Genomic DNA, 22772 nt, shown 5'->3' on the forward strand with positions numbered 1-22772 from the left:
TTATATTTGGCAGCAAAGTAAAGGGACTCACAGCAGCGAGCCAGCCAGCTGATGTAAACAAAATCATTCTTTATTTTCTCACTTTGAATCAGAAGGAACACCTGGGAAGGGGAGGCAGAGAAAACACTGCAGTAAATATCTGTTCTGCAGTACATACCATAAACATATTCTCACTCCAGCATAAACCAGATTTTATATAAGCCAAGATTTACAGGTAGCATGTGTTTAGTGTGGGAGAATGTGACATGCAGGCAAATTCAATATAAAATAATGCATAAATTATCCTCCTGTGCTGTGTTATCAAGTGATCTCTAGTTTTGAAATGCTAAAGCATAGTTGGGGAGTGTCCTTATGCACAGCTACCAGCAGGCATTGATGCATAACATGCAAGCGTGAAGGAAGATGGGGTGAGGTAAAGACTGGAATGCATAGGCCGAAAAATAATGCATTTGTTTCTAGAATGCTATGGAAACAGTGAAACATACTGACCTTACACTGGTCTTTCAAAAACCATTATTGGGGAACCACAAATGTACATGCACCTCTGCTACGCAAAAAATTACTTATCTTTGTTCAAGGTGATATTATTGTTTGCTGGGATACTGCATTTTGCAAGAACTTAAAGCACAATATTTTGTTTTCATTTTCTCTACCTAGCACTTCTCATGCTTCTGTAATTGCTGTGAACAATCTGCTTGTCCAGGCATTACAGGCAGCTATTGGATACTGTTTCTGACCAGAAGAGCCAGACACTCCCTTCAAGACTACACCATTGCAAGCCTCTCAAAAGTTTAATTGTTCTTCTTTTCACCAGCTTTTTAAAAAACCCTTTGAAAGCCACATTCTTTAAGGATACAGTTACCGAGCAGGAACACGTATCTTGTCAGATTTGTGGGGAAAATGGCATTGCCAGTCTGTCTCTAAGTAGCAAGGCTACAGGGCTGCCAACAGAGGGGGTCCAGGAGGACAGAATTTGGGGGACTCAAGTCATCTGGAAGGCACTTGAAGCCAGCATCATGCAGCATTCAGCTGAATGTATTTCCATCTATTTTAATGCAGTTGTGGCTGCTACCACTAGGGGTGCAGAGAAGTCGGAGCCCAGTAAAAGGAACTCTACTATGGGCTAGAGATCCCTTTCTCCAAGACTGAAGCAAATTTGCATAACAGATCGTGCTAAACCCATCAACTAATCCAGTGATGGAGCAAGATCTTGCAAAGCAGTAGTTAGGGTGTTGCAGCAAGATACAACAACCTTTCCCTCTCTTTTCATTAATTTCTCTCCCTCCTTTCCACAATTTCTCTCCCTCTTTCCATACTTTCCTCATTCATTTCTATCTCCTTTCACCCACTTTTCCTGTGTACCCCCTCCCTTTATTTTCACTTCTTAGTCTCAAGACCTTCTCATCCCTATTCTGCTTGGCAACTGAATGTACTGAAGAGTAGTATAAGTAGCAAACCTTTGTTAATATTATGAACAGACGTGGGGAGGAAGAGTTAATATTTACCCATGATGTAACAAAGTAGTAAAAGAATGCTTCCCCCGTTATCCAAATGGGCCCTTAGCCTGCTGTGCCAACACCCAATGATGAACACTACCAGTGAGATTCTGGAAGTAGACATAACTTTATTGCAATAAAGGGGACCATGGCAGCAAAACCCCAAAGACTCTACCCAAGCAACACAGGCATCAGCTTTTTGTAGTCTGAAATAAACAACTTTTAGACATGCACAGATGTCTATGAAAACTCCCTTTACATCTATATAAGTATATTTGCCATGCATGCATTACTTTTTGCCTTTATTTGGAATGCTTATATGTTTTAAGAGCTTTGAAAAACAACTTCTCTTATTTCTAAAATCAGTTATGTTCTGGAACATCTTGCCCACTTTACCACATCCTGTTCTGCACATTAACTGAATTTAGCTTGCCCAAGAGTTTAGCTAGCCTAAGCTGCACAAAGCCATTTTAAAATGGTTTCAATCTTGCCTATCACCCACTCCTCCACCCTTTACATGCATGGTCATGGAACGTTAATCTGTTTTAGTGGTTATACATGTGGAATAAAAGCTAGAACTCCCAGTTCAGGCTCTGGGTTGTTATCATTATTGCTGTGTTGATGGAAGATCTAATAGCGATTTGTAAAGGCTACTTTGCGATAGACAAATGATGGAATCTTTTTAATACCATTAAAAATGAGATTTATAACAAATACCATACCCAGTCTTTCTCCCCAATGGGGACTCAAAGCTGCATTGTTCTCCTGCCCTCCATTTTATCCTCACAACAGTCTTGTGTGTGAGATAGGTCTGGTTGAGAGTGTATCAACAAGCAATGTTCCATGGCAGATTGGGGATCTATTAGAGACACTTGACAAGTTGCTTAGAAGATCTCTCATTACATGTTGTCTGTCAAGAAGATAACCTGGTTCAGGATGTTCCAGTTCCCTTCATTTTTGGCACTGTAACTTCCATCATCATTCTGGGGATAGTGGGCAGTTTTCAAACATGTAGCATTATGTTCTGAGTTCTGCCTGCCACAGAAACCCCTAGCTTCAGTTGCAAATAACACAGTTTGTCTCACCTGGGTTAGGATTTTCCTGTGCCTTTCAATTTTGGCCTGGAACTCCCACAATCATCCTAAAATTGGTGGCCAACTTTGAGTCTCCTAGCTTTGTTCTCTGATGAGTTATACCTGCCAGTGTGGTGTAGTGGTTAAAGTGTTGGTCTAGGATCTGGGAAACCCAGGTTCAAATCCCCACTCTGCCATAGAAACTTGCTGGGTGACCTTGGGCCAGTCACACACTTTCAGCCTAACCTACCTCAGAGGATTGTTGTGAGGATAAAATGGAGGAGAGAAGAATGATGCAAGCTGCTTTTGGGTTCCCATAGGGGGAAAAGGTGGGATATAAATAAAGTAAACAAACAAACAAACATGGACAGACAGGTCAATTCTTTTATAACTATAGATTCATGGTCACACCAAGCCAAGTGATTTGTTCATTTTGTCATGATATTTGGTTTGGATCAGGGTTGTATGGGGGGCCCAAATGGAATCTTTGTCTGGGGTCCCATGGTGGCTCTCAGCAGCCCTGCAAGGCTATTTGCCTCTACTTCTGAACATGTGAATGGGAGCAAGCTATTGTCACAGAAGAGTCACTTTAGGTATCCTGCCATAAGAAGAAGTTTACCTGTGTCATATTTTCTGTGATCATGTGCAAAGACCCAAAATATATACATTATACTAATTAGAACAGCAATGAGTACCATCTCCTCTCTTCTTTTGCATATATTATACATGAAGATGGATACTGTGACTAGGAACAAATATAGTTCCTTCCTATTAAATTATCAGGGAAATAGGTCAAAAATACTATAATCAAGCAATAGACGGTGGATATATAGTCAGTTGGGACCACATGGAAGCAAGTTATGATGCCGCTTGGTAAGCCTTTCAAGCTGAACCTCCTATTTCTGCAGTACAGGAAGGTTTGGGCAAAATCAGTTGCTCAGCTCCACTTAGGTTGTTAGTCCCCCCCCCCCCCAAAGGATTCTAACATTTTAGCAGTAAATATGTTTGTTTAGAACAAAGCCCTGCTGTGTTCAATGCAATTAACTTTCAAAAGTATGCATAACATTGCAGCTGAAGCTTGCAGCTCTAAATATTAATTTGGTTAAGCCTCTCTGAACAATGGGAATTCATCAAATATGGTCAAAGAAAGCAACCAGACAGTGTGTAGGTGGCAACATTAACAAAAATCATCAGTAATTATCCGAAATTTTAGCAAGAGGAAGTAGGAAGCTCAGGTCCAAAAATACTCAGAAGAGTCAGATAGGTTTGGTGTCCTTCCAACAGCAAACCCTGCTTTGCCACTGAATGAGCTTCAAGTTTGCTCTTGTGATCCCAGTTCCTACCTCCTTCTGCCCATCCTACCCCATCCTTGCATGCAAACAGTTTGGAATCCTAGTTTGCAATCTGATGTCCAGAAGCTCAAAAATAACAAAAAACCTTGCCACATGCAAGGAGAGGAGACAGTGGAAGGGTGCACATGGAAGGCTGATGATCTTCAAGCCTCATTCCTATAGTGATCCAAGCTACGACCATAAAGGTAGAAAATATTTTCCTTCTTTGCCTGCAGTATTTTAAGAAAGAAGACGTACCTCTTCAGCTTCACTGGTGTTGCCAGTTGCAGCTTTGGCTTGGGCATAATTAAAGTTAAAAGTGTCATCATTGTAGAAGTAACTCTGGAAAAGAAAGTGCATATAATAGTCAACAAACATAAGAATTAAGACTCAAAATCTGAGTCAGTTTTAGCAGGGTAAGGGAGGTGGAAATCAAGCTTTTAAACAAACAATGGCTAGAGTTTGTGATTACAGACATAATTGGAACATTCCATGGCATTTTGGGAAGGGTTCCAAGCCAGAAATTGCAGGGTGGCAACTTTCTGAGGTTTGCCTTTCTTTCTGGGATTATTAAATTCTACTATGATGCAACTGCCTCTTTCACCACAGCTTCACCCATCTCAAAACATTCATGCTTAATCTCTAATAGTTCAGCAAGTACTAAAGAACTAAGTTTTATGTCTGTGTATGTTATCCTTAGAAATAAAACACTGTACTAACAGTTCATAAAGAGTTCTGGTAAATTGTCAAGTGCCCCTAGCAAGATAGCTCCAGTCAGAGTGAAACTAATTTTGCAACTAAATTTCAAAAGTGGCAAAAGCAAGCATGTACTTTAAATTTAATGTAATCCATATGTGTTTTGTACTTTGTTACATGTACTTGAGAACAAGTAGTAGCATAAGAAATGACCACTTGACTCTCAAGCAGGATACATCTGAAATGCCTTATGTGTGTAACAGGAACGGAAAACTATTCATTGAACAGATTTCTTCAGTAGAAATGACTGCAATATGAGATAGGCTACATTGTGTATTCTATTTGGCGAAGTCTTTGGGGGCAGTCCAGAGTGCACTGTGCTCTGTGTGGTTAATTCTGCTCGTTTGCAAAGTGTTCCATCCTGCCCACCCCATTGTATTAATGTCTGTGCATATGTTGTACTTAAAAGAAATCTGATTTGATAATCCAAATTATCCACTCTTTGTATATTATTTAATCAAATTTATAGTCCACACCACTATTAAGCCTTCAAAGTAGATAATATTAAAAATTAACAGCATCATAAAACATGTTAATGCTACAAAAATATGTACATAAAATATCACAAGTGTAGAAGATTGCCTAGTTTGAGCAAGCTGTTTTCTGTGCTCTGGGACTGTGATGGATTAAACAGGAGCGTTTTTACTAGCTGTCTAAAATCATCAGTGGATAAATATATACAACTGGCTTTGCACAATTTATTCTGCTAGCTTTTGTGCCTCATCCTGATGTTTGCACCTGCAAAGAACAGTCTAATCATGGAATACACACCACACTATGTTACTATTTCAGACAGTTCCCTAGATTGGTCCTGGCAGTACTGATGCACATACTTCTGGAGTTACAAAAACATAGCCAGGATGACCATATGTATGAAATTGGTTAGCTGCTGTGCATTTGTCAAAACAACAGCCTCTTTGTACAGATGTGGGTGGAATAAAGAGGAACACTTTTTTTGCATATGAAGTCTTTGCCCAGGGAAAGAAGCACCTTTCCCCCTCCAGCTGTGGGAAAGCCATAGCTCCTTTGTACTGAAATCTCTTGGTTGTGTAGGAGGTACAAAGAATTACCCAGACACACAGGTTTGGAACAGAGAGAGTGGCAAGGTGCCAAGTGACATTAAGCCTCAGAAAGGAATGTTTCAGCACTACAACAATTGCATTATGAAACAGGCTTCGCACACTATCATCAATCATCAGGTATGCCTCGCCCTCCATTTAGTTAAACCCTTTATCCTGGTCAGTTCTATATCCTACTCAGAGCTTTATTTTAAAGACTGTCTTCGGGTGCCTTCAGTTTTCACTGTTGTCACTCTCTATAACTACTTCAAAGATTCTATTTGGAAAATATAAATATTATCAAATCAGCTTGTCACATACAGTCCCAAGTAAGCACTTTGAAAGAGAAGTGTGGATACATTTATATAAACACCCTTTTGCCCTCTGCTGAGTGGTTTATAAAAGGCCTTCTGCTCAACAATAAATCACTCCTCCATGAACTGAAGGTGCATCTGTATTTGTAGTTGGATAATCCAGTTGAGTGAGATTATGTGTCTTGTGTGTGAAGAACTCTTCAGGTCAGTGTTATTACTGGGGCATGGAAGGATCTCAGCAGATAAATCCTGTAGCTCTTAAAGTCAAGGTGCCTGGTTTGTAGCTGTAGTTTCTCTAATAGCTATTACTGATGCCTGCAATCTTTTATGTGCCTCCTTCCAACAGGTGCAACTTAATAAAGAAAGCTCATTGAAAGAAATCCCTTTGTCTTCATCTCTCTGTCCCTGCCTCCCAAACTCCATTTTTTGGACTGCAAAAGGAATTAAGACAATGCTTTGAGCAAGTGGGCTCTTCTCCATCCTGGAGCAGTACTGTGTTCTTTCAGTAAGGCAATATAAGAAAATCAAACTCTTAATAAATAAATCTTAATAAACAAAGATTCTCAGTGGCAACTCAACAAGGGGTATTTGCCTGAGACCAATATTTATTCATTAATTCGATGTATAGCCCTCCCTCCCCTGTACAGCAGGGCTCAGAGTGGGTAACATTCAATGTGAAGAATACCCCTTGACACCTCTGCTCACCCCGCCAGTGTCTCTCAATGTGTCAGCCCACTGCGTCACTCCCCCTGCTTCAGACCGAGTTCTTGCAAGAGAAATTTTGCAAGGGTTTGTTAAGTCCTATTGAGCATGTATGGCTTGTTGAGCTCTGTTTAAAGACAGCAGTGGGACTGAGAAACAAAGGCGGATTAAATGCACCAGCTCTTGAATGAAAGAGGGGAGTGAGAAGATGACAGCAACGCAGGTAAAGTGGTGATAATGGAGGCTTCCCCCCAGTCCACCAATCCAGGCCATCATCCCACCACAATTCATTATAGAGTTGGCTGAAACAGTTGTTTATTAAATTATTTTTAAATTATCTTACTTGAAATGCCAGTACACTCTACTAAGAATCCAGTATTTTAAAATTATACAGAAAAAGCTTATGAAGAAAGAAAAGGGGACTGCCAGTTAATCAAATGGGCTGGATGCTCAGGATTACTGCTGTGTCCTGGCCCCTCTGCCAAGAAATCCACAGTGACCACTGTTGGGAATACCATGGCAACAGTCCCACACTTGGCTTTGACCCGATGCCTTCACCTGAGCCACAGAGCATCCTACTTTGAAGTCAGGAAGCAAGTTTTCTCCAGGCCAGTTTGGCTGGAGATCCTAGGGGTTTTTTTTGTCATCTTCTGGGTGTGGAACAGCAGTCACTGGGGGTGTGGGGGGGGAGGTATTTGTGAATTTCCTGCATTGTGCAGGAGGTTGGACTAGATGACCCTGGAGGTCCCTTCCAACTCTATGATCCTATGATTCTTTTTAAATTTTTATTTATTTTTTTGCATTTTTACCCCGCCCTCCTCGCGAACGGCTGATTCTACTCAGCAGGCAGGCAAGCAGGCCAGCAGAATAAAAGCCTTCCAAAGAGCTGACCCCTGACAGCTCAAGGGAGGCTGAGGAAGCAACTGAGGATGCTATTGGCTGGCAGCGTTAGCTGTCAGAAGCCCAGCAAAAGATGGTGGCTTCTAGTTGCCCAGCTGGAGAGGCAGGGACATGGTGTGCACTCACTCAAACCCAAAGAGGATGAGGGTGGAAGGGGAGGAGCTTGCCCTCTGGGTGATGCTGGTTAATGGAGTATTATAGATAAGTGCTACAGAGCAAAGCCTTTACTGTAGAAAGTTATGCTAAACATTTACTCTTTTGCTTTTTTTTTTTAGATCTCAGAAGCTAAGCAGGGTCAGCTCTGGCTATTATTTGGATGGGAGATCTTCAAGGAAATCCAGGGTTGTGACATGGAAGCAGTCAATAGCAAACTACCTCTGAATGTCTCTTGCCTTGAAACCCTACAGGGCTGCCACAAGTCAGCTGTGACTTGATGGCACTTTCCACCACCACCTTTTATTTTTTTTTAAGTTGCCTTTCTGGAGTGCCTTACTGCTCCACTGCAGATTAGAAATGAAATATATAAAGAGTAATTATTTCTTTGAAAGAAAAAAAAACCCGTTTATTCCTCCAAGTTATTATTTTTATCTTGCTTTTCTGAAAGGACATGTACTTGTGAAATTTTAAAAAAAGAGATAATAGCTGCGAATCCCAACATTACCAGTACCACCCAGGTAAAAAAAAACAATACCACCTGGTAATTTGAACACCAAAATCCAAGAATAAATATGGCAGGGGAGAATTTGCAAATCATCCATATTGAAAAGGTCAGCATACTGAGACAGAATAAGAAGCCAGATGCCCACCTTGTGAACTTTCTCAGAGACATAATTAATATAGCCTCTCTGTTGTTTGAAAATAGTCTCTCCTTGTTGTGAATTAATGGCTGCATACCTGTCAGATTCTGCCATGTCCATACAAAACAATGTACACAAGGATACACTGAAGACTAGCAGTCCTGGTAAAATGTACTGACCTTCACCGAATTGAGATAAATTAGGACATCATCAAACTGTCTGAGCAAAAAGAAGCAGGATGCCATGCACTGTCTTCCAGGGATTGTATCTGAAGAACAGATGCACAAATATTTTCAGCATAATAAGAGAGCAGGGTTTTTTTTAATGATCTTAGATCAGTTTCTAACTTCTTTCTCTATAACAGCCCACAGGTGCTGCAAGACAATGCATGCATACAATCTAACTTGACAACTTTGAGACACAGATGATAATTATATTGGTCACTACCTTATAGGAAAGGACTTTAAAAAATTAAAATCTAAGAGTAGAATTTCTCACACAAGACACTTTGAGAGCAATGCTCCATACATTTTATTAGAACCAGGAAATCTGCAAATCCTGATTCATTTTTAGAGACACTACTGCAATTTCTAATATCCAGGGCATTATGTACCTTGTGCCAGAAAAATTCAAATACCACACTTGAACTTTTGTAGGTAAGAATCTAACAATGAGATTCTATGCAGTGTTACTCCAATCTAATTCCACATATTCCAATGGGTTTAGACTGGCATGACTGTGCATAGGATTACACTGTAAACATTGGAACTGGAACTAGATACTACAATACATATGGAGCTTCTGCTGAGAACAGCAGCTGTGTGTGGTTTCTTCCTGTCCAATGTCTATGGATAGGGAATACAATGTTATGTCATGACATGGGCACATTGTATTAGCCAAGGCTGGGTGGGGGGAAACACATGCTGGTGTTTGGGTGGCAGCTGTGTGTATATTTTAACATCTAATACTGGCCACACAGATAAAGAAATATCTGAAAAATCCATACTGTAGTGACAGCATGTGAGTTAAAGGCTGCATTCAATGGCAATACTGTAAAATAGCATTTAAAGGACAAAACATAAGAGTTAATATACCGCATTCACTGGCTGAGCCTCCCACCAGCTGGAAGAACTGCTGAGCAATTTTTAAATGATCTCTCTGGAAAGAAACAAAAGGGCATCATATCCAATGTAAGGAGCTAAGCAATAGACAGGGCAACCGTATAGCACATATGATTCTAAGCAGAAAAGCCACTTCCAGAGAGGTGAACAGGTTGAGATAAGTGGCTAGAGCCAGGGATGCTATGGTCCAACTTTCCCTCCCTTTAAACTTCAAAACATATTTCTCATTGGCCCTTCAAGGGTATCCTTTTCTGGTTCAAAATGAGCCCTCAGGATGTTACAGTTATAGATATCTGCAGGTAACATGCCAGCATGAGCCAATGTGGTGTAGGGCTTGGAGTATTAGATCCATGTTCATATCCCCATTCTGTCAAGAAACTCACTGGGTGACCTTGGGCCAATTAGTCTCCCTCAACCTGATCTACCTCTTAGGGTTTGCAAGAGGATAACGTGGAGGAGTAGAGAAATATACATGCCACCTTGAGCTTCCTGGAAGACACACAAGGTAAAAATGGTTAGTAATGCCATGGTTAGCAATGCCTAATATGGCTCTGAGTACAAAGAAGGGAATGGAAAACAAAAAATAACTTGATTGTTTCAAATATACAGTCCTTGCAAAAACAAAGCAAGTATTTTGTAAACAGGATAGATAGGACAAGCTTTATTATTCTATTCTTTTACCACATGGAACTGAAGAATGAGCAAGGATAAAATTACTCTTGAGCAGCCTTTCAGCTGAATTACACTGCTGACATGTCTAGCTTCCATGAAAAAAAGTTATACTCACTGAACCCATTTCCTGTCCAAGAACTGCATTCACTACTCCCTTGAGGATATATTCCTGGAAAAGGATTAGATTGAAAGACAAATTGTTAAATGAGGCAAAAGATTAATGGCATCTTAGATGACCTGTAAATTACACTATTCAAATTAATAACAAATACACGGATTTCTGAATTACCCATCTCCATGGTTTCTGACAATCAAAGTGAGGATACACTAAGTATGTAAACCAAAATCAATTACACTATTCGTGAACCACTGACTTGCATGAAATGAGCAAAGACTGTAGTTCAGACAGCCATATTATAAAACCCACTACTCCAACAAGCATCAGCTGTAAGAGGGCCAAGCAGCTGAGAGATTGATTATTTCTTTTACTCCCCTAATAAACTCATTTACTCCTCTAATAAACTCAAATATGCTATACAATATCAGTGAATGCTATCAGCTGAATGGTTTTGGGGCTAGGAAAGCAATGATAGAGATTTATTTACATTCCAAATTCCAGAGTTCACTAGTTCTGGCCAGTAACTGAAAAAGCATGTTCTAGAAAGTCTTCTCTCCCCATAAAATACTGATTTCCTTTCACAGGCCATAGCTGCATGACCAGGATAGGATTTCAGTTTACTGTATCTTAAACCTACTTATCATATCTTGGAGTTCATAAACCAATATATTACCTGAACAAACAGAATGCCTTCCATCTAAGAAGCAGAGTTCTTAAGATTAACAATGAGCATGGAAGAGCATACATAATAAAGCAAAAGAAGAGTTGCACATGCAACAGGCCTACTCTTTTTTGAAGCAATAAAGCCCAATTCCTGGACAGATACCTTACCTTAGGAGGAGTTTTCCATTTCTCTGTTCAAGAAGGTTCAATATTGTACATGAAGAAGTGAACAGATGGTCGTTCATGCACAATGGCTTAACTCCTGTTTAGTAGTTATGTGCCATTCCTATTCAGAATGATAAATTCTTTTATATAATAATGCCATCTTACATAAGTTTTCTAGTACCTGAGGAGTTGTAGGTTCCAGGTCTTTAATCAGGTTGTAAGCCTCTTGTGCATCATCTGAAGTAACACAAGATACAAGGCGTGCATTTTTGAGAACTATATTCACCAGGGGTCATTTCATAGAAAAAGAGGTGCAGGAGCTCATTAGCATAACTCATTAGCATATCTGCATATGCCACACCCCCAGACATCACCGGAAGTGTGTCAGAAGGCAACACCCACCGCTCAGGCTCCACTGGACTGTTTTGGATTGCTAGCTATTGGGGGGGGGAACGTGCAGATCTGTCCTCGCAGAGGAGGGAGAGCTTGTACCTGAATAAAACTTGGCCTTAAAGGTGCCACTGGACTGTTTTGGACTGGTAGCGGGGGGGGGGGAACGCGCAGATCTGGGCAAGAATGCATAGGTATTCAATGCTAGAGACACACATAAGCAGCATCACCACTATACAGAAATACAAACATAGGAAAGAGGGAAAGAAAGAAAGAGGCTTCTTGCTCCTCATGGCCTGGGGCTGCTGGGAGCAGGGGGTGGGGCTTGTTGCATGTGCCCGCCCCCTGGGCTTTTTACTGCCGGAGCTCCGCTCCTGTGCGCTCCTGCAGGAAATGACCCCTGATATTCACCATCATCATCTTACCTTCTACACAAATGTTTATCAGAATGGGGTAAAAAATTATATAATGGAGCAAATTTGTGCCTTGTTGTTACATTTCTTTATCATAATAAAAATATAATAAAATAAATAAATAAATCATAAACGTAACAGATTCTACACTGCATCATTGTTATAATTTAAAGCTTCTTGTTTATATTCCAGCTAATGTTTTGTATCAGCATCAAGGTAAAAAACATTTTTCCCATTATTTTTTCTCCCACATTTATCTATCCTTTGAAAATAGGATACAAGGAACAACTCTGTCACAGAGCTTCACCCAAGCAAAATACTTTCTTTATGAAAGTTAACAGTGATTTTTCTTAAGGATTGTACTATTCAGAGCAAGTGATTGCTAGCACCTTAGTCTTAAAGATCATTGGGTTGGATCCAACAGAAGCATTAGTGGAAGGCATTCGTGTGTGTGAATTTTTGCCACGCTCTCCTCCCTACAACAGCCCGGTTGTAACTGGGAAGTTAATCGTCAGAGTTATGGGACTTGTGTGAACTAACAGCCACAAAAGTCAAGAGCTGCCATGAGAAGCAGCAAGGGGAAAAATTGCCCCTTCCTTCCAACAGCAGAATTGTGCTTGAAGAAATGGAAGAACAGGACCAATCATGCCATGCTTCACTGCAGCCCTTTGACTTGTGTGGTTGTTAGCTCTTGAGGGACCAAACACCCCATGAATCAATTTTCTGGGGGTTGGAACTGCTGGGGAAGGGGATCACACACATATTACCACCTTCTGCACACAGGTCTCATGGATTCAACTCAGTGAGTAGAAGTAAGCTCCATTAAGCTCAGTGGAGCCTATTTCTTAAGAAGTGCTTTTAGGATCAGTATGTCAGAGCAATAGAAACAAGATATTAAAAAATGCTTTAGCTTGCACAAATAATGTGCACAACTAAAAGAACAATTCATTAAGCATTTGTATTGGCACAAGCCCACAGAAGTAAATTACTGAGACTACACCTAGCAAAATGGTAAGTGAATAGCCTTTGTGTGTCTTTTTACAATGAACATTTGGCATCACAATTAAGAAAACAGTGCTAGATTCTCCTTCATGAGTGTGTCCAGGTGGCAGCTTCCTGCAACAAACAGTGGAAGGCAATGCTGGAGAGGGAGAGGGAGAGGGAGAGGGGGAGGGAGAAGACCACATCTCCCAAGCAGCGTTCCCTCTAAGCTGAGTTAGTGTGAGCCAGCTCTCAGTTTTTTAGCCTCCAGCTCACACATTTCTGTCTTCGCTCAGGAAGGGATGGCTCCAGAGCAAATTAGTTTATGCAATAGCCAAACGGCTCGCTCATGGCTTTAATGCCAGTAGCTCGCAAAGTAGGATTTTTGCTCACAGGACTCCACAGCTTGGAGGGAGCATTGCTCCCAACGCATCCAAGACCTCTCAGATGCTGTGGGGGAGAGAGGAGAGAGAGAGAGAGAGAGAGAGAGAGAGAGAGAGAGAGAGAGAGAGAGGCCGGCCTCACCCCACATTAAGCAGGGTGGGACTATGGCTCACTGGCAGTCCTGGCCCCACTGGTGGACCTCCTGATGACACTGGTATTTCTGGACACTGTGTGACACACTCTAGACAGCTGCTTGCACTCTCAGTAGACAATACTGACTTTGATGGAGTGATTGTCTGATTCAGTATAAGGTAGCTTCATGTGATCATGTGAGGTTTTGCACAATACAACCGTTTTGGTTGTATGCACTTTGACCCAGTAAGGCTCAGCAAAAATTCCAAGTGACCTGCAGGTCTGAGGTACCAATCTAAGATCTTATAAAATCTCTACATGGAAGAGTCCTAGGAGAGCACCCAGGTGAATTTTCTGTCTCTCTGGAAATCAGTAGGCAAATACACTTATTAAAAATACACCTTTTACAAATGCAACAGCAACACAATTTGAGAACACAGGTTGAGAAAGAAGTACTTTTCTCCCTTTCTCACAATACAAGAACTCATGGGCACCCAATGAAATTGCTGAGCAGTCAGGTTAGAACAGATAAAAGGAAGTACTTCTTCACCCAAAGAGTGATTAACACATGGAATTCACTGCCACAGGAGGTGGCGGCGGCTACAAGCATGGACGGCTTCAAGAGGGAATTAGATAAACGTATGGAGCATAAGTCCATCAGTGGCTATTAGCCACAAGGTATAGATAGGAATTCTCAGGCTGGGGCAAGTGACGCTCTGTATTCTTGGTGCTGGGCTTGGGGGGGGGCAACAGTGGGAGGGCTTCGAGTGTCCTGGTCCCACTGCTGGACCTCCTGATGGCACCTGGTATTTTTGGCCACTGTGTGACAGAGTGTTGGACTGGATGAGCCATTGGCCTGATCCAACATTGGCTTCTCTTATGTTCTTATGTTCTAATATGTAGGTCTGAATTTGCTAAATGAATGCCCAGGTATACAAACATAAATGCAGGGAAGTCAAACTTCTGTACAGATACATCATTAATCAGAGACAAATAATTACTCTAGCTTCAATTCAGTAAAGGCAAAGATAAAAAGTGTGAAATTGATGTGTGCTCCTAAAAACTATGCATATATACTAAAAACATTGTTAGCCAGATTGGCTATGGCAAAAGTGACATAGATATAGTGCATATTTGAACTATCCTATTAAATAGTCCAGTTTCATATGACACTGGGTGTGTCCATAAGCTTGCAGCATCAAATTGGTGGACCAGAGGCATTCATGGTCCTTGGTACTGCAACAGCCATTAATTTCATTATACTGCTGTTCAACTTCTGCCCCTGCCATTGCTGCTGTGCTGCATTTCTGAAGTTCTGATGGAAGCAATAAGAAGTGGACTACAGGAATTTCTAGGCATGGCATCCTAAGAACTTTCAGCCATAGCTGTAAACGTGACCTGACTCTTTATGGAAGTGAACATGGTAGCATTTTATTTTCTCAGACAAATTCTGAAGAAACTTTTTGAACCAGTGAAGAATTATGGTTGTGATTTTTAGCTACAAAATGTTTTATCCAAACACCAATCCTTCAGGAGATTGTACATTGCCAGATCATTAGCTGAAAGTAGTTAGGCTAACACAGCATTCTATGACATAGAGTAAGATTGTGTGGGACTGAACTGCAGAGGCTAAGTATAACTTATTCTTCTTTGAAAGGACATTGCCTTGTCAATCAGAAGAAAATACCATGAATAACAAAATAATTACTATACTTCTGACATACGAAGCACCGCCATTTCCTACTGCTAAAGCTAAGACTATTGTTCTGTATGTACATTTATAAATACATACATCTTTAATTTGTTGACAGGTTTAAAGCTTGCAACTTTAGTTCTCGTCACTTTGACATACAACCTTTTCTTTCCTGTTGCCAAACCATTCTGCATAGCATGCATCCCAACTACTATCCTTCTGCCCTATTTCATAGCAGTCTTAATCAAAACAAGATGGTCTGCTGAAGTATCTCTGGCAAATGTTGATTTCTCAGTTCACCCATCTTCAGCCTCCCCACTACCACCACTGCTGGAATGCAAATCATTTGCTTAATTCCCCTAGCACCACAAACAGCAAAGAGCTGCCAGCTGCTACACTCCCTCCCCCCAAAAACCAACACGAAATCACTTCTCTACTTACTTTGAGACAAACAAATAATGGATTTATAGAAGGTCCTGGAAGATCAAAAGGTTTACCACCTTCACTACATCAAACAAAAAAGCCAGAGATTTGTTTACCTTGTCGGAGGTAGTAAATAACTAAATTCAATCTGACTTCAGGAATAACATCGATCAGGGAAGGTAGTACTTGAAGAGCCCCTTCCCCTCCTCGGAATACCACCTGCAAAGGAAAGCCCTAACTGCATTAGTACAGCAACGCTGCAGTATGTAATCTTGCATATACTTTTGGAAAATCTTTATTGGACTAGGAGCTGGCAAGTTAATTATTAGGATTGTGGCCTGCTTTCACACTCTTTTATGTTTTACATATGGAAATCCCCACCAGTAAGTTTCATCTTTCCCTGCATCTTGAAAATAGCCATTCCTTCACAACTCAAAGCAATAATATTGTTGCTTATAGTGTACACAGCACCTTACTAAATTTCATAGGCAAAAAAATCCCAGTCTGTTCATCCAAAGAGTTCATAATCCAAAGTAATAATTGGGCGGGGGGGACACCATCAGAAGAAATAGATGGCAGGATAAAGAACTGCAAGGGCTGAATGGGTGGAAATGCAGATAATTTTGTTATAGCTGGGAATGGGGGAAAAGTGGATTTTGAGGAAGGACCATATTCAAGCAGGGAGTTCCAGCCATAAGAAACAGCCAAAGAGTATGAGTGGAGCTATGATAGAGAGCAAAAGACCTTTCTGTAATTGTGGGTGGTAGACCTGAAGTGTGGTGATTGCAGGCAGGCATATAAACAAGAAACAAAAATAAAAAGGGGCAGTTAGGTATCTTTACAGATTGGAATATACATATCTGAACTGGAACTAGATACTACAATATGCATGCAGCTCCTGCTGAGAATGGAAGCTGTGTTTCTTTTTCTCTCTCTCTCTCCAATATCTATGGGCAGGGAATACAACATTATATCATGATATGGGCAAACTATATTAGAAATGGCAGGAGGGGGGACTTACTGGGAGCAGCAGGGAGGCCCATTCAACTTACAGCAATGTGTGTATGTCACTGGAAGTGACGTCATCATGTCCAGGATGTCAAGGCGACACTCTGGTATTTGGGCAAAAACTCTATAGTAAATTTGGCTTTTACCATAAAGTTTTTGCCCAAATACCAGAGTGTCGCCTTGACATCCCAGATGTGATGATGTCACTTACGGGTCATGTGGGCAGTGATGGAGACAAGTCGCTGCATGTCAGGTAGAAATCCCTATTTTGGGGGGTAAGTTCCATCCCCCGCCAGCCAGCTGATCAGCAGCGGGGAGGTCGGGCCTGTCAGTGGAGTACCCCTACCTCCATGGGAGTGTCTGGCAACGCTAGTCAGAGAGGAAAAACTTAAGACATGCTGCTGTTTTGAAGGCAGCTGCATGTACATTTTAATATTTAATACTGACCACGTAGATTATAAGGTCAAGAAGTTTGTACTGGATATGGAAGTGGATGGGAAGCTAGTAAAGGGATGAAGGAGTAGTGGAATATAATTTGAACACTAAAAATGATGAGTAATTTTCAAAGCTGAGTTTTGTTTCTTTTCTCTTTTTTTGGTATTTTTGCATGTGTTTGTGTGCATGTATGTGTATGGGCACCCATGCCATGGCGACCTCTGGTGACATTTGGAGAAGTGGCTTGATAGCCTGCCTCTGACCTCCCAGCCCTGGTATTCTTTGGAGGTCACCCATCCAAATACTTCCCAGGGTCGGCCCTGCTTAGCTTCCGACATCTGACAAGATAGGGCTTGCCTGGGCTGTCCAGGTCAGGACCAAAGTTGAGTTTACAAAGATGTAAAAAGGAAAAGTCAGAAAGAAGAAGGTTACAATGGTCAAGGGTGGATATGACAAGAGAGGAATGTATGGATTTCTGCAATGTTACAGGAAGAAGTGACACAACACTAACAGATGGAATAGAGGGGAGCAAAGGCTATTGGCTAATTAGAGGTTATTGACTAATGTAATCATGGTTAGGAAGATTTAGATATATAATGGCTATGTTGAGATGGTAATGAGGCCTCCAAGTTGATAAATCAGACAAGAAGGTGAAAATGTGGGCCTGGGCAGGGGAGGAAATATCTGACAGAAAGTGGTGTAGCTGGATCTATGTGGCAATGGAGGCCTTCACATCACTCTAGGAGAGAACACGGAAGACATCACTCAAGGAGAGAACACAGAGGAAGAACTGCACAGGACCAAGGACAGAACCTCTCAGGGTCTTCAACTGAGAGACAACCAACCAGAAAGGAAGTTCCCCCAGAGGAAACACTGAATGAGTCATCTGAACTGGCAGAGATCAGAGTTATGAAAACATAATTGCCATTGTTTTAATTAGCTTAATTTGATTTGTGAATATGTTTACTAGAATTGTTGTTCACCACCCTGAGCCCGCTGCACGGGGGAGGGCAGCCTATAAGGCCGAATTTATAAATAAATAAATAAATAAATAAATAAATAAATAAATAAGTCATGAGGGGACTCAAACAGCAACTGTATCAAAAGGCAGAAGTGAGGATAAGGAGAAGATCAGATCTGGCAGCAAGGAGATAAATCTGTGATTTTAGCAAGAGGGTGAAAGATTGTACGATGTCAAGAATGGAACTGGAAGAGAGAAAATACATTATAGGAATCTGGAGTCACAGGCAGGAGAGAAATCAGTTTTGAGTTACAAGATGAGGGTGGCTCAAGGAACCATTTTGTAGAGAGAAGAGATGATGCAATGTTTGAACACAGCAGGGAAGGAGCCAAAGGAAAATGACAATGTGCTTAGAAGGAGCAGGAATAAGAGTGAGGAGTCAGTAGCCAGTAGGTGGGAGGGAACAGGAACAATGGGCCACGTGAAAGGGAGTGTCAGAAAATTAAAACAAAAAAATAGCATGTATTTATAATTGTAAAAGTCTGAAAAATAAGCATTTGTCTTTCTTCCTAGCATCTAATTTCCTCAAGTATCTCAACCTATGTAGAAGGAATTCAAAAGGACGCATGAAAAACTTTGGTGCATGCAACAGGATTTTCATAGGCCATCTTTTGGACTGCAAGCGCTTGCACCACTGGACAAGTTACTGCAAAAACTCAGGGACCTTCAGGACTGGACTCTTCAAAAACTCTAGTTGTCATGGTTGGAGGAAGGAAAAAAAAATGGAAGTCTCAATGAATGAATGGAAGCACACGATCTCCAGCCTATGCAAATGAGAGATCTCCAAACTACATTACATAAGTTTGCAACATTCACAGTACCTACTCACCAGATTGTGCTTAATGAGTTCCTTAGCAAACTCAAATGATGTTGAGGCACTGTCCATCAGACTCTTGAGCTCTGCCTTATAGTTTTAAAGAAATTTTAAAAACCAGACAGTATCAGTATAATGGCAAAGAAAGAGGAAAGCACAATATTGCTTATCTTTTGTACCCTAAATACTAGATGACTAACCTGCTTTAAGTCAAATATGCCTGAACAGTTGGAAACCCCAACATATGCTCAAAAAGAAAGCTCACACAGTTAAGAAGTGCATACAGGTAGTACAGTAGATACTGAAATAACTGTGCTAAGTAAAGTCGCAGACAACAAAAGCTCAAGAGAGACTGTCAAAGAAGAAGAGAAGAGAAGAGATTGGATTTATACCCCACCCTTCACTACCCAAGGGAATCTCAGAGCGGCTTACAAACTCCTTTCCCTTCCCCTCCCCACAACAGACACCCTGTGAGGTAGGTGGGGCTGAGAGAGCTCTGACAGAAACTGCTCTTTTTTCAAGGACAGCTCTTATCAGAACTACGGCTTGCCCAAGGTCATCCAGCCAGGTGCAAGTGGAGGAGTGGGGAATCAAACCCTGTTCTCCCAGATTAGAGTCTGCGCACTTAACCACTACACCAAACAAAAGAGGAAAACAACATACCTCAGCAGCCTTCCCATTATAGAGTCGAAAATGATTACAGGCCTTTAAGTTAAGAGCAATGGTGCTATCAGGAACTTGCTGAAGGTAAACAGCTAGCACCTCTTGAGAGACATCATAGTAATCCAGTTTGTAGTAACACAAGGCCACATACACATTGAGGGCCAGATATTCCCTACAGAATGCAACATTAAACTAGTTAAACAGTGTTCAAATAATTGTACTTCTAAAAGCCTGTGTTACTTTTAATGGCAGAAAAGTCAGTTAAATTATAGCATTAAAGCAAAAGGTTCCTAATGTTGCTCCCTTAACGATATTGCATAAGTTGTCCTATCATCACATGTTCCATCAGAAGTAGAAGTGTTTGGCCGAACACTATAATAAAGCATTAATTAATGCCATAAAAAGAGGATGGCAAGGAAGGAATAGAAAAGGGCTTCATAAACTACATATGATAACTGGATGAGATGGACAGCCTCTAGTTCCACCCTCCAGGCATCACAGCAAATCCCTGCCTATGGGGGAGTATGCAGATATTCCATAGCATTAGCCAGTGAGAGATTGTGGAGTCTCGGGTAGATGAGGAAAGAGTTCAGTGGAGGAAAAAAATCTGTCCTTGAGGCTGGGAAGCAACAGAAAAACAGGGGAAACTACCAGGAGAACAGTTAGGTAGGCAGGCTTTGTCAGATGAAGATAAAGGTTTCGGACATCTGTAGTACAAGTACATATGGCTCAAGGGCCTTTGGTGAGGCAGGAATAATGCAATGTGTCCTTACGGAAATAGTGTGTTAGTGAGTTGTGACTTGTGAGGAGTCTGAGGGAAACATCCCAAGAAACTGACACAAGAAGCTGACACTATGCCAGGATTCTGCGATTCTTAGGTTTAGTGAGAAGTTCTAAGAAAAACCCTTCTCTATCACACAGGAACAATGTGTCATTTATGTAAAGTTGTGTGTGTTAAATTCTAACTTTTCTAGAGCAAAGCTTCTGCTCTCCCTTAATAGCTGATACCTTGTTGCATTCCTTGATTTATCCCTCAAACAACTGTGCATAAGCCCTTCTGAAGGAGAGATAATGAACTTATTTTTAGTGTTGTGAAAAGAAGGTGTTGGTGTGAATCACTCAAGGAGAAGGAAAGGCAGAAAGCAATAGAAATTACTTCAGATTCCTGTTCTACCTTTCCAGGCTTCCCCTGCAATGTAGTCCAGCAGTCATTTATTAATTTTGCCTTACGGACCACTGGCAACCCACACCATAACCAAAAACAATTTGGGCTCTACTACAGTACAGTGTGATGTGGGTGGGTGGGGAACTGAGGAAAGTGCTCAGCCATCATGGGATGGGGTTACTTTCCCTATGTGTTACACATTACTTTTTTATTTATAAAAAGATATAGGATGTATTCTCCATGGAGTAAATCTTGAAGATACCCTCTTTCTTCTTTGTTCCTGTGACTGCACCTCCATATTACTCCATGGAGTAAATCTTGAAGATACCCTCTTTCTTCTTTGTTCCTGTGACTGCACCTCTTTCTTTATGCTAGCTCTTCCTAGTTAATGTGTTCCTTTGTATACTGCCGTTCAATGCTACTCTCTGGTCCCGTTCATACGCGGCGATTTGGGCCAGTTGCGGGCCAGTTTGGGGGCGGATCAAAGCAGCGCGATCACACCACAACATCTGGGAAGCGTTCTGCTTCCGCCCCCAAACTGGCCCTTTCTGAGAAAACGCGCCTCAAGTTGACACCACCTACCTCGGTGGTTCAACGAGTAGACGCGCCGCACTCCGGGCGTCTGATCGCCGGCGCTCCCTTGCGCCGGCTCAACCCCGGCCCGGAGCCGAACTGCGCATGCTCCGACATGCGCAGTTCGGCCGGCCCCCGGTTAGGGCTGTGTTTTCTCCCCGGCGTTTGATCACGCCAGGGAGAAACGGCGGCACGGCCAGGGGATCCGTGAGATCCCGCCGCGCCGTGTCAACGTTGGCGCGGCTTTTAAAAGCCGCGCCTTCAAGCGCCTTTTCCCCTGCGTGTGGCAGGGGCCTAAGTTTCTCAGTGCATATGTATTTCTTTTTAATCAAGCACAAAATTAATTTAAGGGAAGTTACAGACTAGTGGATCAAAGAACTTAATGATGGAGTCCAGTGTTGGAATTAACACAGTTCCTTTGGGCCACCAAAATCTAGGAAAGGAACTGGGTAACTCAAATAATATTACAGCCCAATCCTATGCATGTTTACTCGGCTGTAAGTTCCAGTGAGTTCAATGGGACGTAACATTCTAGGATAGCAGCCCTGATGTGCACTTTTACTTGGTTGTCCACAACACATCATGCAAGCTATGCAATATCACAAGAAAATTTCAGTCTCAGTACAGTATCTTATAAGTAAAAAAATTATGAGCGGCACTGCACTGAAATTTATAATGAACAAGCATATTTCGATGCAGCAACCGCCAGAAGGTAACTTGCAGAAACCTAGCAAGAAATTTTTAACAGTACTGGCAAAACCTGGAAGAGGTCTTCTCCAGTAAAATACTACCACCAAAACAGTGTTAAGCAGAGAGAGAGTGGGGAAGGAAAAGCTGACCAAACCGGTTATCAAGAAGTATGCGTTTGTAGATATCAATGGCCTCTTGGTAGTGAGATCGCATATAGTGGATTGATGCTAGGCTAAGTTGATCTTCTGTTATGTCCTGCAGATTCTGGTGGAAGCTCATCAGTTTCTTCTCATCACCAAACTATATAGTTCAGAAAGAAGATACAGATGCCCGATACACACAAATTTAATACAATCACATGCTGTAGTCATTCTCTGTTAACATTTTCCTTGGGCCTCTGCTTCATGTTTTCCCACTTCTCTGCTCACCAACTTCAGCAGCTAAACATGGATAACTTGTCCCTTAGGGTCCTCTCGCCAGCCCCTGTGCCTGCCCCGCAACACTAGCCTGTCTCCTGTTTCCAATGAAATATTTGAAAGCTAGCATGGCACAGTAACATTTCAAGAGCTGTGCTAGAGCTGGAGAGATCTAGGTTCAAATCCCCCCTCCCAACATGAAGCTTCCTGTGTGTCCTTGAGCCAGTCATTCTCTCTGTCTAACCAGTCTTGCAGGCATGATCAAATGGGAGAGGAAAAGACCATGTATGCTGCTCTGAAATCTTTCAAGGAAAGGTGTGATAAATATGTAATAAATATATAGTTCTTCCTGTACTTAAAACAAATGAGATTTCCCCCCCCCCCTCAACCAATGGACCTTTCAAA

General features: G+C 41.6%; 1 protein-coding gene across 1 annotated transcript in view; it reads right to left on the bottom strand.

The window, feature by feature from the left end:
- TTC26 (tetratricopeptide repeat domain 26) overlaps window positions 1–22772 on the bottom strand; it is a 46407-nt gene that overhangs the window by 13654 nt on the left and 9981 nt on the right. The window contains exons 6-15 of the mRNA XM_015420695.1: window positions 22106–22251; window positions 19524–19695; window positions 18876–18950; window positions 15699–15801; window positions 11348–11403; window positions 10336–10389; window positions 9522–9585; window positions 8607–8695; window positions 4159–4242; window positions 32–101 (exon numbers count right to left, since the gene is read on the bottom strand). Coding sequence (XP_015276181.1) covers window positions 32–101; window positions 4159–4242; window positions 8607–8695; window positions 9522–9585; window positions 10336–10389; window positions 11348–11403; window positions 15699–15801; window positions 18876–18950; window positions 19524–19695; window positions 22106–22251 — 913 coding nt within the window. The remainder of the gene's footprint in view (window positions 1–31; window positions 102–4158; window positions 4243–8606; window positions 8696–9521; window positions 9586–10335; window positions 10390–11347; window positions 11404–15698; window positions 15802–18875; window positions 18951–19523; window positions 19696–22105; window positions 22252–22772) is intronic.

Source organism: Gekko japonicus, unplaced genomic scaffold (genome assembly GCF_001447785.1).
Source record: "Gekko japonicus isolate JY-2015 unplaced genomic scaffold, Gekko_japonicus_V1.1 scaffold1291, whole genome shotgun sequence".
Taxonomy (NCBI): domain Eukaryota; kingdom Metazoa; phylum Chordata; class Lepidosauria; order Squamata; family Gekkonidae; genus Gekko; species Gekko japonicus.